Source organism: Lepus europaeus, chromosome 5, assembly GCF_033115175.1.
Source record: "Lepus europaeus isolate LE1 chromosome 5, mLepTim1.pri, whole genome shotgun sequence".
NCBI lineage: Eukaryota > Metazoa > Chordata > Mammalia > Lagomorpha > Leporidae > Lepus > Lepus europaeus.
The window spans coordinates 51,600,865-51,615,169 of NC_084831.1; the positions used below are offsets into that span (position 1 = coordinate 51,600,865).

At 43.2% G+C, this 14,305-nt stretch overlaps 1 protein-coding gene across 1 annotated transcript in view; it reads right to left on the reverse strand.

Annotated features, from left to right (window-relative positions):
* The window catches only part of C5H1orf87 (chromosome 5 C1orf87 homolog), an 85,773-nt gene extending 78,468 nt beyond the window's left edge, over window positions 1-7,305 (reverse strand). Inside the window, exon 1 of the mRNA XM_062190089.1 lies at window positions 7,199-7,305. Within this exon, the coding sequence (XP_062046073.1) occupies window positions 7,199-7,305 (107 nt within the window). The remainder of the gene's footprint in view (window positions 1-7,198) is intronic.
* Between the last annotated feature and the right edge of the window lie 7,000 nt (window positions 7,306-14,305).

The window sequence follows — 14,305 nt, forward strand, 5'->3', positions numbered from 1 at the left end:
CTGTTGCTCGGAAATGCAAATGTTCAGTAACTGGAGAACTTGTGGCATGTGAGAAGTTGTAGCCTCTGAATCTGGAGCAGATTTTAGAATCCAGTAGAGCCACTCACTGGGATGGAGACTGGTTCAGTTTTAGGTGCTCACTGATGGTTAAACGAGGACAATTTTCAGTGGGTAGTTCTTGCTGCATGTCTCCACCCCACTTAGGATCAGAGGACACCTAGTCAGACAGGATTTCTGGGAACACCTGTTCTGACTTGATACACCCTTCTCAACATCCTTGGTTTTCCTCATTGTGCTATTCTCATTCGAATGGTCATTATTTACCTGTTTTTGGGAACATACAACTAGAACTTTAGGTACACTACTGTATCCCAAGGCTTGAAACTTAGTAGGCACTTGGTTAATGTTTGTGAAAAGGCTGTTGCTGGAGTTCCATATATGCATTAATTGCTAATACTCTTAATATTAACTCATAAGAATATTGAACAAGTCACAGAGAATTTATAATTATGAAGAGTATTGAGGGGTTAAGAAATGACAGAATATGGGCTCCAAAAGAGTCATGTGAGAAAATACCATACTTTTGTTTACCTAAGCATAAATATGTAAATTATTGCAGATATTTATTATCCTTCTCCATAAAAACTTGCAGCCAGCTTCCACTGTGCTTTGCGACACCATACAACAATGTATCCAGGGGATGAAGGAAGTGGTTTGGGTCCCAAGACAGCATTGGAAAGAATGATGGAGGTCAGCTTTATTCACTGGTAGCTTCTCTACTCAAAGGAGTTTCTTGAGTTGATCTACTTCCTTTTCTGTCTAACAAATCAATTCCCAGATTCTTCAAATGTTCCTCTAGGACATATTTTACACAATGCCCTCTGCTGCCCACACTTTTAGTATTCAAGGATCTCTCCTCAAATGTGGTACCCAGAATGAAACACTGAGTACAGTGGGCCTCTGCATCCCATCCCTCTGCTCATGTTAATCTCAAACACAGACATTGGTCATTTTCCCATTCAATTATTGTCTACAGCCATTGTCTATATTTGCACTAAGCTAGGGTCTTTTGCTTTTTACTTGTTAAACTTCTTATTGGGTGAAGTATTAAGTCTTTTTATTGTAATGTAAATTTAAAATATGTTATCTTTTAAAATTAAAAAAGACAAAGGGAGAAGAAAAGAAGGTGGGAGGGAGAAAGGGGGAGAGAGGAAGGGAGGGTGGAAGGCAACATTATTGTTTTCTTAGACTTTTATCTACAAACCATATTGAATCTTTTAAAAAAATAATTAAAAATTTTAAAAACTTAACATTGATTCCATGTAACCATGAACATGTATATTTATCTAAAGAAAGACTTTGCATATTTCCCTGATGGTTTGATATTATTTGTTTTATCCCATCGTCCTGCCAAGTTTTCTCAGCATTCAGCAGCTTGCCTGCATGTATACAATAATCATTTTTCTGTCTCCTTCTGAAAAGTTTATTAAAAACTGTTGAATAAGAGCAGGGTCACAAGTCCTCCACATGTCCAGCAGGTTGGGCTCAGTTATTCAGTCACCACCATGTTAGTATTTATCTGCCTTAATACCATTCAGCCACAAGTCTCTGTCTTGTTTCAGGACTTTGTGAGAAAAAGGTACCTACTGGTCATTGAAATCAACGATACTATTTGTCTATCCTCCTTGGGCTACAGTGACTTCACCAGTGAAGGAAATGGGGCCAGTTTGCAATAATCTGATTCAAGTCAACATTTGTCTACCCTTAGTAATTATCACTTTCATGTTTTGTTTTCATAATTAATATATTTAATTATTTAATCTAAAATTTTATTAAGGTTGCCTCTGGTTTTGTTTTGTTTTTTTATTTTTTATTTTTATTTATTTTTAATTTTATTTATTTATTTATTTTTAAAAAATTTTTGACAGGCAGAGTGGACAGTGAGAGAGAGAGACAGAGAGAAAGGTCTTCCTTTTGCCGTTAGTTCACCCTCCAATGGCTGCCACTGCCGGCACGCTGCGGCCGGCGCATCGCACAGATCTGAAGCCAGGAGCCAGGTGCTTCTCCTGGTCTCCCATGCAGGTGCAGGGCCCAAGGACTTGGGCCATCCTCCACTGCACTCCCGAGCCATAGCAGAGAGCTGGCCTGGAAGAGGGGCAATCAGAAAAGAATCCGGCGCCCGGACTGGGACTAGAACCCAGTGTGCCGGCGCCGCAGGTGGAGGATTAGCCTATTGAGCAGCGGCACCGGCCTGTTGTTGTTGTTTTTTTAAAGTCATTCGATTTATCTCCTTTTTGGAAATCAGATTATCTGTATTTGTCACCTGCTTTTTTCTTTTCCAGGAATATCAAAAATTATATCTCAGTGTTCCATAGTAGCATCTGCAGGCTATTTTTAAAGCATAAGCATTTAGACTTAGCTTTATTTAAAACAACTAAGTGCTGTCTTTATAGATCTTTACTTTTCTGGCAATCATGTTATTATAATTCATTTAATAGACTTTGAACATGTAAGTGATTTTGTCCTCTGTGCTAAGGATATAGTTGTGCACACGAATTTACAGTAAAATGAAGGAGACACCAATGGACAGGATGTGGTCACAGAGTAGAATCATCCCTAAGAGTGTAATAGAAGCCCCAGGTATGGCAGGGAATTCTGGGATTGGTGGTGGCAGCACATTATCAGATTTGTATTTTGGAAAGATCCTGCTGGCCTTATTTGAGAATGGAGCATCTCAATCTGGAATGTGCATTGGAGTGTCTAGGACAGATTCTGACTCAACATCTCTGAAGGGCGTGCTGAGATTCTGAGGTTCTGTTTCCAACATGCTCCCAGGTGAGGCTGATGTTGGATGGTTCATGGACTACATGCTGAGGAGCAAGGCTGCAGAGAGGGATTAGACAACAGCTTACCAATAAAGAGCTGGGTTGCAAGGCTTCTGGTTGCAGAATCTGGGAGGAAGATGACCATGGTACAAATTGGAGGACACTTACTTCATTCTTTGAAGTTTATAGATTAGCACCTTTGCAAATTAATATGTATGTTAACAAGATGTTCATATTTTCCTCTCATCTCTCAACAACAATACAGGTTAAATTAAGGAAAGAGGGAAGGAGAGTTGGCTTCCCATCTTAGTTCTTAGTAACTGGTCTGGAGCTTCAGCCTGCATTAGGCTAACTGAGGCCTCGATTATCTCATCTCATCTGTAAGATGAGAAGTTGGTTGAAATGGCTGGAATTGTATGCCTGCCAAGATTCTCGTGTTGAAGTCTTTACCCTCATGCCTCAGAATATGACCTTATTTGGAAATAGTGTTTTTGCAGATGTAGTGAGTTAAGGTGATGTAATATTGGAAAAAGATAGTCCCTTAACCCAATGGACTGGAGTCCTTATAGAAAGAGGATATTTGGGGGCTGGTGTTGTAGTATAGTGGGTAAAGCCACTGCTTACAATGCCTGCATTTCATATGGGATTTGGCTCATCTCCCAGCTGCTCCACTTCTGATCTAGCTCTCTGCTAATGGCTTGGGAAAGCAGTGGAAGATGGCCCAAGTGTTTGAGTCCCCTGCTACCCAGAGATGTGGACGAAGTTGCTAGTTCCTGGATTTGGTCTGGCCCAGCCCCAGTTGTTGCAGCCATCTGGGGGAGTGTGCCAAAAGATGGATGATCTCTCGTTGTCTCCCTCTCTCTCTGTAACTCTAATTTTTAAATAAATAAATAAATGGGGGGGGGATTTGGACACGGATAAAGAAACAGGGAGAGAGTAAGGAGAAGTTCAGAGTTTTGATTCCACAAACCACGGAGCTGCCAGAAGGAAGGAGAGAGATTTGACATGGGCAGAACCTTCCCTGCCACCTTCACACATAGGGGCTCTGTGGATACCTTGGATTCAGATTTCTACCCTCCAGAACTGGAACACAATAAATTCTGTTGTTCTCACCCACTCTGTTTGTTGCACATTATTACAGTGGCCCTAGCAAGCCAATATACTGATGTATATCTTTAGGTGTGATGCACTGTTCAACACATGTCCTATAGAGAAATCAGACCAGGGACCAACACTGTGATGCAGCAGCATCAGCCACTGCATGCAGGGATGGCATCTCATATCAGAGCACTGGTTCAAGTCCTGGCTCCTGCACTTCCAATTCAGCTCCCTGCTAATGCACCTGGGAAAGCAGCAGAGGATGGTTCAAGTCCCCCTCTGTCTCATGTCTACTTTGCTGTTTTTATAGATTTCTACTAATGTGTTTGACTGATTCAACCCAAAGACAATACCAACTTGAGACCTCACCTTGAGGTTGTAAACACTGTGGGGGAGACAGATTCTAGGACATACAAGATAATGGTGGATCTCTCCTTATCCCAGTAACATTAGGCCTGCTGAGAATTATTTTTTGTTGAATCATACCAGGATATTTATCAAAGCATGTTAATTAGCTTCACTATGTCATCCTGCTTGATGCATAAAGTTCTTAGAAAGCAGATACAAAGAAAATCAGTGTCATGGATGATACAGACTATTTTAGTTTAGAACTGTGTTTCAATTTATAATTAATTGAGGCAGGTACCGTGGTGCAATAGGTTAAGCTGCCACTTGGAAAACCTGCAACCCATAACTGAGTGCCAGTTTAAGTCCTGGCTACTTCACTTCTGATCCAACTCCCTGCTAATGTGATTAGGAAGCAATAGATGCTGGTTTAAGTACTTGAGTCCCTGCCACCCTTGTGGGAGACTCGGTTAGAGTTCCTGTCTTGTGGCTTCAGCCTGGTCAAGCCCTAGCTATAGTGACCATTTGGAGACTGCACCAGTGAATATAATTTCTTTCTTTCTCCCCTCCTCTCTCATTCTCACTCTGCCTTTCTAATAAATGAAGTAAATCTTAAAATAATTTACAATTAATTAGCTGATTTAATGTACTCTTATTTCCTAGCTTTTGAAATTTAAATATAAAGAGGAAGATATGACATCTTCTCACATAAAGTATTTCTTCCTATTTTTTTAAAACAACAACAAGATCTCCTCTCCATCCTCATATTAATAGCATATTAAGCTTGATACCCCTGGAAAAAAGCAGTACTTTTGAATAAAATGAAGCTAAACAAAATACTTAAAGAGGAAATTGAGTTAATAAAGTCTCAATGTAATCTTTCAGGTAGAAGATCTGAACTGGGTATCCAAAGTAATCTTATTTACTTTTCATGATAGTGATGGAAATTTGACAGATATTGAAATAATCACTAACCTTATTACAGTCTCTTAGTTTGCTCATCTACAAAGCAGAAAACTTGCCTTCTAGCCATAGGAGATAAAAGGGATGGCAAACATTTCATAGAAAGAGATTTGATTGGTTTGAGTAAGCATTTTGAAGATCATAGTCACTGGAAAGGTACTTTACATATTCTTTTCTTTCTTTCTTTCTTTTTTTTTTTTTTTTTTTTTTGACAGAGTAGACAGTGAGAAAGAGAGACAGAGAGAAAGGTCTTCCTTTGCCGTTGGTTCACCCTCCAATGGCCGCCACAGCCGGTGCACTGCGCTGATCCGATGGCAGGAGCCAGGTGCTTCCCCTGGTCTCCCATGGGGTTCAGGGCCCAAGGACTTGGGCCATCCTCCACTGCACTCCTGGGCCACAGCAGAGAGCTGGCATGGAAGAAGGGCAACCGGGACAGAATCCGGCACCCCGACCGGGACTAGAACCTGGTGTGCCAGCGCTACAAGGCAGAGGATTAGCCTACTGAGCCGTGGCGTCAGCCTTTACATACTCTTTTTTTCTTATTTAATCTTTCTAACAACCCTGCTAGTTAGGTGTTGTTTTACACCCAATTTATATATGTAGAATCTGAGGCCAGGGAAATCAATCCACATTTCCAATGTCAAAGGCCAATATGAAACAGAGCTGATACTCAAACTCACATCTCTCAGCCCTGTAAGGGTCCCAAATGTGAGTCAGACATGGGTCTAGGTACTAAGGGTGGAGCAGTAAAACCTATTTGCTTTTTAGGTTTTTTTTTTAAATACTTTTATTATTTATTTGAAAGACTGAGTGCAGAAATAGAGACAGACAGAATGAGAGAGATCTTCCATCTGCTGGTTCACTTCCCAAATGACCGCTACCGATATCTTTGGCCAGACTGAAGGCAGGAGCCCATGCCTCCATCTGGATCTCCTACATGGGTAGTAGGGGCCCAGGCACTTCCTTTTTCACTGCCTTCCCAGATACATGAGCAGAGAGCAGCCAGCACTGAAATTACAGCCCAGGACCCCCATTTGCCTTTCTGAAGCCGTTGTGAAGCCTGTTCATTGTAATCCTGGTCTTGATGACCTTGACCCAGTAGGCTTCCAGCTACATCCCAAATCTTAATTTCTGAGGACCTGCCAGGTGTCTGATGGAAGCCAAGTATAGTCACTATTGCTTTCTATACCTATATTCAATTATGCCCTCATATTTTTGTTTGTGTGTGTATTTTTTATTTGTCAGCATGTGGGTTTTTGAAATAGAGGAAAGACCTGAAGAAATAATCTTAGGAGGGAACAGCCATGATTGACTCACTATCACTTACATAAGAAAGGCAGGTCTAGTAACTTTTCGCCTTCGTGAATCACCAAAACCCCGTGGAGAAGAGCTGCTCACACCCTTCTGAGACAAGCCTCTAGTGAATTCTAGAGCTCTATGTGTCCTCCCTCCAGTGTGACTGTGACAAGTTTGGAAGGGAAGGAAGGTACTTAACCACCCTCTGAAAGCCCTGCTCAGTGGAAGATCCAATCTGAGCAAGAGTAAGTGAAAACCGTGTACGCTATGATATATTATTCCTCCCACTCCTTTAATTTATAACAAGTTGCCTACCAGCCCTCCTCCTCTACCCCCCTAAAATACATTACCACACGTGGCCTATTACCAAGCTGATGAGGAGAAGCTGCAGTTCTCCATTAATATTTATAAATGTCACATTGCTCATATTTCCCGTCTATTTGGAAAATCAGCCTGAGTAATTAAGGAGAATGGGGAATTATGAAGAAGAAAAATATCAGGAAAACAGTGCACATGGAAGTTATCAGCACTTTTTAATTCATTTGTAGCATCTTAATGACTTAATTTTCCACAAATTGCATTTTTTAAATGTAAATTTCCGGGTTTAAAAAAAAACACACAAAACTTCATTATCGGCCAAGAGAAACATATTTCTCAAGCAGCAAACTTACATGTTCGGCTTCTCTGCGAGATATCGAAAATGTTTACCTCCAATGATTTTCACCATGATTTTGGGCATTGCATCTGAGCCCTGAGGATTCTTCCAGTGCAAAGACATGATACTTCTCACAACTTCTTCAAATCTGGGAGGTAAAAAATGAGCAAATCATTTCTTTTGGCTTTTCACATGGCAACTGCAGCAGTCTTGTCAACAACAACAAAAACAGTGTTTACAGCACCACATGCTTACCAATGAAGGAGTTTGAACACACCATTTTGGTACATTGACCATGGAAGTTAAAGTCACTTGATAGGGGCTGGCACTGTGTAACGTGTGGCCAGTAAGGCATTTTATATGGGCACTTGTTTGTGTCCCAGCTGCTCCACTTCTGATCCAGCTCTCTGCTAATGGCCTGGGAAAAGCAGTGGAGGATGGTCCAAGTGTCTGGGCCTCTGTCACCCACATGGGAGACCTGGCTCCTGGCTTCAGCCTGTACTAGTGCTGCTTGTTGCAAACATCTGGGGAGTGAACCAGTGGATGGAAAATCTCTCTCTGACTTTCAAATAAATAAATAAATATATCTTTTTTAAAAGGCATTTGATCAATAGGAGGTGCAAAAAACTCACTGATCTTTCTGTGGTTTCTAAATAGCGGAAGCTGAAACTACCATGTGAAAGATGCACCATCCTTATCCTCAAGGATGAGGAGCTGAGATGGAATTCTGGACAGACATTGTTAACGCTTATGTTGTAAGCCTCTTCACATCATTTAGTTGTTTCATTACAACTTACTGTTGTTTGTCTTATATTCAGACTATAAGTAACTGAATCTGAGTTTTTTTTTTTTTGGGGGGGGGGCAGTTCAGCTACTTATAAGGACTCTTGGGCCAGTGCCCTGGATCACTGGGTTAATCCTCCACCTGTGGTGCCAGCATTCCAAATAGGTGCCGGGTTCTAGTCCCAGTTGCTCCTCTTCCAGTCTAGCTCTCTGCTGTGGCCTGGGAGGGCAGTGGAGGATGGCCCAGGTGCTTGGGCTCCTGCATCTGTTTGGGAGATCAGGGAAAAGCACCTGGCTCCTGGCTTTGGATCGGCGCAGCACCTGCTATAGCGGCCAATTGGGGGGGGGGGGAGGGGATGAACCAACGGAAGGGAGACCTTTCTCTCTCTCTCTCTCTCTCTCTCTCTCTCTCTCTCTCTCACTATCTATATCTCTACCTGTCCAAAAAAAAAAAAAAAAAAAAAAGGACTCTTGTGCCATGTAAAACTTGTATTAATTAGATTTATGTTCTTTTTTCTTGTTAATCGGTTTAAATCTCAGATCCAGTTAGGGCCCTCAGAGCATGGAGTATGCTACATTATCTCACTACTTGTAGTAAAGGTATGAGTAAAACGCTTTTAATTACTATTATTCTTGTTTCACAGTTGGAGGAATGGGTATAAAGTAGAAATGTAACTTACTCAACATCCCAGAACCAATAATGAACAGAGCTGGCTGCCCCACCCAAGAAGTGTGCAAAACAAATCTACTGGGGCGTTAGATGATCAAATGAGGCCCTTGTGGGGTCCCCGAGGAGGCTGAGGCATTAATAGGAGATATGAATATTCCATATTCAGAGTGCTCTGATGCTCAGTTTCCCCCTTTACAAAACCAGGATGATTTCAGCTAGGCTCTCAGGTGAAGGAGAGCGTAACTCAACAGGGAGACAACGTGTTTGAAGCAGCTCTTCTGGCAGGAAAGAGGGAATGGTTATCACCACCAGCTTCTGCAACAATCCAATCAATCTGAAATTGAGATTTTGCATGACATAAGCACTGATTGTTTAAATAGGTCCCATGCTAATGGTGACACACAGTTCTCTAAACCTGGCCACAAGCTGACCACTTTGTAATAAGGGCTCTTTTAAGACTGAAAGGCCTTTGGAAATCATCGTGATCCAAATGCACAGAGTTGAAGACTTGCTCTGTGAGTGACCTCCTGCGAGTCTGCAACCTCCGGGAAACTGCCTGGAAACTTCAAGGCCCAGAATTAGTTACGGTTACCTCCCCTCCCTGCCCAGCAGCTGCGTGTCAGCCCTGAGCTCAGTCTTACCGCTAGGGTGGCGTGTCCCGACCGAGGGGTTCACAGGTGTGCAGTCCTTGTGTTGCCCAGGAACCCACGCGGGGAGACCGGGTGGACAGGCACGGGGCGTGGCGACCCGATCCCAGGAATCTGATCAATCACAGCGCCCGGCTCCTGGGCTGAGGCTGCTCCCGCCCTAGTCGCTAAGGACGCAGAAGGCTGTAGCTGGGCGGGGACTACCCACCTGAGCCAGGAGGCGTGCCCTTCTCTGTCCCAGTCTGGAGAGTGACTGCTGACTGGCAAACAGCCCAGATCTTCACAAATGTGTGCCTTCGCAGTAATGCAAATATCAACCAGAGCCTTTCTAGATGCGCATCTTGCTCACTGGGTGGCCGCCTTTCTCCTTAGGCTTCAGTTCCGTTTATACCTGGGGATCTTACCGCGTGGATTTGAATTCAGGCGTCTCCCTGCCACCCTGTATGGATTTTGGAAATCCCTTCTTTGAGACTCAGTTTTCTCACTCGTGAAAAGAGGCAACATGGACCCAAAAATGAGTTGGTGATGAAATAAGAATAAAATGAGAATAATAACTTTGAGTGCCACCCATATACTAGATTCTTTATTTACTTACTTGTAACCTTGTAAGTTAACAGTTACCAATAAAATGATTTTATTTAAAGAAAATGAGGCTACATATGTTAAGAAATTACTCAAGGCTGCACAGAGGCAAGTGAGAGGCAAGATTCCAATGTAGATCTGTAATTCTTCAATTCCCAGGCGCTTCTGATTCTGCTAAAAGGTGTCAGGAAAATGTGGGTAAAGATAGTTTGACTACAAAACGGTTTAATTAATGGCAGCAGCAGCTGTCTTAGCATGCACACCTCCTGCCTCCCACCCTCTAGCTGTTTAGCCATTTCCTGGATGAGCTACCGGCAGGTGCAGCCAGAGAGGGGCACAGCACTGGACTCCCCTCCAGGTGCTCACCCTGTAGTGGCTGAGACACACCGCGTATTCTATCACATGCAGAGTGCCACCACAGCAGAGGAGAAAGGGCAGCTCTCTTTCTCTCCTGCAGCCCAGCCTTCCCATTGCTGTGAGATCAGTCTTTCCAAAGCCCAGCTCTCACAGAGTCCCTCCTGTACTTAAAAGTGTCCAAGATCTCATCCAGTCCCGAAGAATGTTTCTGATTTCTGAGGATTCCACATTCTGACCTCATGCTATATCCCTAGCTGGATCCACCACTACTTCTAGGCTTGTTCTGCTCCACCCAACTTGGTCTATTTGCCTTTTTATTTCCCTGCCTCTGTTCCTTTGTCATTCTGTTCCTACCATGCCATTCCATTTCATCCCTGTGTCAGTCTACTTAGTCATTCAATTTTTTAACTAATTTTTTAACCTAGAAATCTTTTATTTAAGGTATACAAACTTCATGCATTTCATATATACAAAGTTAGAAATACAGTGATTCTTCCCACCTTATCCTATTTCCTGCCCACATTCTCGCCCTTCTTCTTCCTCCCTTTCCTACTCCCACTCTTATTTTTTACGAAGATCTATTTTCAGTTAACTTTATACACATAAGATTAGTGCTGCACTAAGTAAAGAGTTCAACAAGTAGTATGAAAAAATAAAAATAAAACTGTTCCTTAACAGTGGAGACAAGTGTTAGGAAAATGGTGCAGTCTTATCTAAGGTGCAATCTACACCCTGACACCATCCTAGGCTCTAGCCCCCGCAGCCATTGCTGGAAGCCAGGTGGCCACATGGCCCAACCACTGGTGTCAAGCTCCACCCCCATCCTAATGGGATCCGCTATTCCTAATTCCCTGCCCGCCCCCTGGAAAAGGTATATTAGACCCAATTCCCAGACACGTGCTCTCTTTTTACACATGTCTCTCTCTTGCTCTCTCTTCTCTGAGCTCTCTGCTCTCCTCTCCTCTCCCCCTCTCATCTCTCTTCTCTCTGCTCTCTCTCTTCTCTCCTCGCTAGCTCCTCTCCTCTCTCTCTCTCTCTTATGCTCTCCTTCTCCCTTTTTCCCTTCTTCGCCCTCCGGTCTGCTGGGTTTTCCCCAATAAACCCTTTCCCTTACTCCGGTGTTTGGTGTGTTTTGTGACTGCCTAACAACAAGGGCTGCTCAAAATCATTGGTTCTCAAAGTGTCAATTTCACTTCTATAGATTACCTTTTAGATGCTCTCTTAGTTACTACAGATTAGGGAGAATTTATGGTATTTGTCTTTTGGGGACTGGCCTATTTCACTAAGTATAATGGTTTCCAGCTGTATCCATTTTGCTGTAAACAACAGGATTTCATTTTTTTTCTATTGTTGTGTAGCATTCCATGGTGTACATAAACCATAATTTCTTTATCTAGTCTTCAGTTGATGGACATCTGGGTTGATTTCTGTGTCTTAGCTATTGTGAATTGAGTTGCAAGTTAGTCATCCTTTAGCTTTATCTCAAATGGTCAAAGGTATACACTTAGGAATCAGACACCTTGTGTTCAAATGGTAGGCCTGTTATCTCACGCCAATCTTAGGCAAGTCACTTCATGTCTTTGTGCCTTACTTTCCTCTTCTGTACAATGAGAATGCGTTTTTGTGAGGATTAAGTGAGTTACCTAAGTAAAGCAGTTAGAAACATGCCTGACAAATAATGAACAATGTTTGCTATTGTCATTATTTGTCAAGAAGCCGAAGTGGATTTCAGAAGCTGAAAGTGGCTTCTTTATCCTATGTATAATCTGAGGTTTCTCTTTCAGAAAATACATCCTTCTATTTATTTATTTTGCCTGTCAAATCTTCCTGGATGATATTTGTGGTTGGTTGAATAATGGCTCCCCCAAGATGTTCACATCTTGACCTCCAGAACCTGTGAATGTTATCTGCTATGTCAAGAGGAACTTTGCAGATGTAATTAAGTTAAGGACCTAGAGATGGAGAGATTATCCTGTCTTCCTCAGGGCCCCAAAGGTAACAGGAAATGGAGGGGAGTGGAGATTTCCCTGCAGAAGAGGAGGTAGAAGGCATGACAATGAAAGAGTGAGGGAGTTAACTTCGGCAGGGGTCATGAGTAGGGAATGCTGATGACTCCAGAAAGACTCTCTAGAAGTGTCCAGAAGGAACCAGCCCTGCTGACCATTTGATTTTAGCCCAATGAGGCTTATCTTGGACATCTTGCCTACAAAACTGTCAGAGAATAAATGTGTGTTGGAATAAACAAGGGTGTGGTAATTTACAGCATCTATGTAGTTTTATTACTTTTTATTTTTTTTGGAAAAAATTTGTGAAAGTCAAGTGTTCTGTAAACATTTTTTGGCTGAATGAATGCAGAATAAAATAAAAAGTAAACATCAAGATTTTCTGAAAAATACTCTAATGAACATGCTACTTGCTAGGGTTTTGTCTACTATATCCAGTTTCCCATCATTCCTTTCTGTTGATACAACTTCCTTCCTTCCTTCCTTCCTTCCTTCCTTCCTTCCTTCCTTCCTTCCTTCCTTCCTTCCTTCTTTCCTTTCTTCCTCTCTCTTTCTCCTTCCTTCCTTCCTTCCTTCCTTCCTTCCTTCCTTCCTTCCTTCTTTCCTTTCTTCCTCTCTCTTTCTCCTTCCTTCCTTCCTTCCTTCCTTCCTTCCTTCCTTCCTTCCTTCCTTCATTTAGGGGCTGGCGCCATGGCTCACTTGGTTAATCCTCCACTTGTGGTGCCAGCATCCCATATGGGCACCGGGTTCTAGTCCTGGTTGCTCCTCTTCCAGTCCAGCTCTCTGCTGTGGCCAGGGAGGGCAGTGGAGGATGGCCCAGGTGCTTGGGCCCTGCACCCGCATGGGAGACCAGGAGGAGGCACCTGGATCCTGGCTTCGGATCTGTGCAGCGCCAGCCGTGGCTGCCATCTGGGGAGTGAACCAGTCGAGGGAAGATCTTTCTCTTTGTCTCTCTCTCTCTCACTGTCTATAACTCTACCTGTCAAATAAATAAATAAATAAACAAACATACATTTATTTATTCGAGAGGTAGAGTTACAGACTGAGAGAGGGATAGACAAAGAAAGAGGTCTTCTGTCTGTTGGTTCACTCCCCAAATGTCCACAAAGGCTGGAGCTGGGCCTGTCTGAAGCCAGGATCCGGAGCTTTTTCTAGATTTCCCACATGGGTGCAGGGGCCCAGGCACTTAAAACATCCTCCATTGCTTTCCCAGGCCATAATCAGAGAGCTGGATCAGAAATGCAGCAGCTGGGATATGAACCAGTGCAAATATGGTATGCTAATGCCACAGGCAGAGGCTTAACCAACTATGCCACAGCGCCAGCTCCACAGCTCTTTGTTTAGGACCCCCCTTCCCGTTCCAGGGAGCCTTTGTGTGCTGTCAATCAAAGTGCTGTTTCTGTTGTGGTATAACTAGGTAATTAGTTTAGGTCTGAGTAAGCTGGAAGTCTCTGCAAAACTCCAGTATAATGCCATCTCCTTACCTGTCAGTCAAAACACTCCCTTTCCAGGGATGCACTTGCTGCATTTGGGACCTAAAGGCATGAAACCATGAAAATATGGATATTAAATTCCATCTGGAACTTGTGGAGGTATCATAAAATTCCCAGGTTGTTTCTTGCATGTAGAGCTACCACCCCCACCTCATAAAAGAAGCCAAAAATTGAGGGGGGCTATGTTAGGAAAATGGCAGTTTTATCTATGTTGCGATCTGCACCTTGATTTATATCCTATGCCCTGGCTCTGGCTGCCATTGCTGAAAGCCAGGTGGCCACATGGCCCAACCACCGGTGTCAGCCCCACCCCCATCCTAATGGGATTTGCTGCTCCTGCTTCCCTGCCCACTCTCTGGCAAAGTTTTAAAAGGGCCTGTTCCTGAACACGTGGCTCTCTTGGCTCCTCTCATCTGCTCTCCTCTCCTCTCATCTCTCTTCCCTCCTCGCTAGCTCCTCTCCTCTCTCTCTCTCTCTCTTACACTTTCCTTCTCTCTCTTTTCCTTCTTCACCTCTTCCCTCCAGCCTGCTGGGTTTCCCCAATAAACCTTTTCCCTTACTCCCGTGTTTGGTGTGCTTTGTGACAGT